Below are 2,497 nucleotides of genomic sequence, written 5' to 3' on the forward strand. Positions count from 1 at the left end.
GGGGGGGCTGCAGCGTGTCCCAGACGGTGACGAAGCCGTCGGTGTCACCGCTCACCAGGAACTGCCCCGTGCTGCGGGGTGGGGGGGTCACGGGGAGCTGGGTGTCCCGGCACCCCCCCCTTGGGGGTCCCCTGGGTGTGGGGGAGCCCCCCTCAGACCCCCCCCAGACTCACGGGTCGAGGTCGAAGGTGACGCGCTGGTTGGTGCCCACGCGCCGCTCCAGCCCCAGCAGCACGCGGTCCGGGCGCCGCAGGTCCCAGCACAGGATGTGGCGGGCCTGGGGGCGGGGCCAGCCCGGGACACGCCCACTTCAGGCCACGCCCACCCGGACCCCGCCCCCTCACGCCCCACCCCCTCAGCCCTGCCCAGTGCCCACCTGTAACGGAGATCTTTGACCCACTGCAGGCCCCGCCCCCTGCCTATAGCCCCGCCCCAAATATAAGACCACGCCTCCAATCCCAAAAGCCCCGCCCAATCCCAGCGCCTCCACCCCAACCATTAAAGCTCCACCCCTGCCTATAGCCCCGCCCATTCCCAAACCCTGCCCCAATCCACGAGCCCCACCCCTCCCCAAAGCCCCGCCCCTCCCACCACCCACCCCTGCCTGTAACCCCGCCCCCATTCATAAACCCCGCCCAGCACCTCCCAGGCCCTCCCCCTTATAGCCCCTCCCAACCCAAAGCCCCGCCCCCTTCCTACACCCCACCCCTAAAAGTCCCACCCCCAACACCCCAACACCCCCACCCGCCCCCCCGCTGGCCCCCGGTCCCCGCCACCCCCCCCCTGGGGCCCCGCCCACCTTGCGCCCCCCCGCGAAGAGCAGGGTCCCGTCAGGGCTGAAGCGCAGGTGGGTGGGGGCGGCCGGGAGGTGGGGCCACAGCGCCAGGGCCCCGCCCCCCTCCATGGGGTACAGCCCCAGGCTCCGCCCATAGGAGCCGCAGGCAAACACCGGCTGGGCGGGGCTACAGGCCAGGCAGCCAATCAGGCCTCCCTGGCCACGCCCCCCATCTGCAGACAGGGAGCACAGCGGTCAGGCCCCGCCCCCCTGCCCTAGCCCCGCCCACAGCCCCCCAGAGCCACGCCCACCAGCATCCAGACTCCGCCCCCTCTCATCTTGACCCCACCCCCGGGCCCTACTGGCCACGCCCCATCCTTAGGCCGCACCCCTATGACCCCTCCCCTCTCACACAGGCCACACCCCCACCATAGGCCACACCCCCTTCCCACAAGCCCCACCCCCATCCCTTGGACCAGCCCCAGGCTCTCTCCCCTCACCCCCTTAGGCCCCGCCCCCTCTAGGCCCCCCCCCATTAGGCCACACCCCCATTGCCCCTCCCTCCCACATAGGCCACGCCCCCTTACACACAGGCCACGCCCCCAGCCCCTTGCACACCCCCCAAGGCTCTCTCCCATTGCCCTCCCCCCTCGCCCTCTTGGGCCCCGCCCTCCCCCCAGGCCCCGCCCCCCGAAGCCCCGCCCCCGAAGCCCCGCCCCCCGAAGCCCCGCCCCCCGAAGCCCCGCCCTCACGGCGCAGGGGCCGGGTGTCGTGCAGGCGCCCGGGGCGGGCGGTGGGGAAGAGCCGCACGGAGCCCTCGAAGCCGCCCAGCAGCCGCGAGCCGTCGGGGGAGAAGCACAGAGAGTGCGGCGCCACCGGCTCGTCCTGCAGCCCCCCGGAACCCCCAGTCACCGACCAGTAACCCCCAGTCACCGACCAGTAACCCCTGGTAACCCCCAGTCACCGACCAGTAACCACCAGTCACCGACCAGTAACCCCTGGTAACCCCCAGTCACCGACCGGTCACCGACCAGTCACCCCCAGTAACCCGCAGTCACCGACCAGTAACCCCTGGTAACCCCCAGTCACCGACCAGTCACCCCCAGTCACCAACCAGTCACCGACCAGTAACCACCAGTCACCGACCAGTAACCCCTGGTAACCCCCAGTCACCAACCAGTCACCCCCAGTCACCGACCAGTCACCCCCAGTCACCGACCAGTCACCGACCGGTCACCGACCAGTAACCCCCAGTCACCGACCGGTCACTGACCAGTAACACCCAGTCACCGACCAGTCACCGACCAGTAACCCCCAGTCACCGACCAGTCACCCCCAGTCACCAACCGGTCACCGACCAGTAACCCCCAGTCACCAACCGGTCACCGACCAGTAACCCCCAGTCACCGACCAGTAACCCCCAGTCACCGACCAGTAACCGACCAGTAACCCCCAGTCACCAACCAGTAACCCCCAGTCACTGACCAGTAACCCCCAGTCACCGACCGGTCACCAATCGGTAACCCCCACTAAGCCCCAGTCACCAACCAGTCACCCCCAGTAACCCCCTGTCAGCAACCAGTAAGCCCCACTCACTTACCAGTAACCCCCAGTCACCGACCAGTAACGCCCAGTCACCAACCAGGAATCCCCAGTAACCCCCAAGTCCATCCCAGTGCCCCCCAGTGCTCCTCCCATTGCCTCCCAGTGCCCCTCCCAGTG

The 2,497-nt window shown here is 69.6% G+C and overlaps 1 protein-coding gene across 1 annotated transcript in view; it reads right to left on the reverse strand.

The window, feature by feature from the left end:
* Positions 1-4: 4 nt before the first annotated feature.
* WRAP53 (WD repeat containing antisense to TP53) overlaps positions 5-2,497 on the reverse strand; it is a gene marked incomplete at both ends in the record, with an annotated part of 2,920 nt that continues 427 nt past the window's right edge. Inside the window, 4 exons of the mRNA XM_035313222.1 lie at positions 5-71; positions 174-277; positions 800-1,008; positions 1,528-1,660. Coding sequence (XP_035169113.1) covers positions 5-71; positions 174-277; positions 800-1,008; positions 1,528-1,660 — 513 coding nt within the window. The remainder of the gene's footprint in view (positions 72-173; positions 278-799; positions 1,009-1,527; positions 1,661-2,497) is intronic.

This window comes from Oxyura jamaicensis (genome assembly GCF_011077185.1).
Source record: "Oxyura jamaicensis isolate SHBP4307 breed ruddy duck chromosome 31 unlocalized genomic scaffold, BPBGC_Ojam_1.0 oxy31_random_OJ69711, whole genome shotgun sequence".
NCBI lineage: Eukaryota > Metazoa > Chordata > Aves > Anseriformes > Anatidae > Oxyura > Oxyura jamaicensis.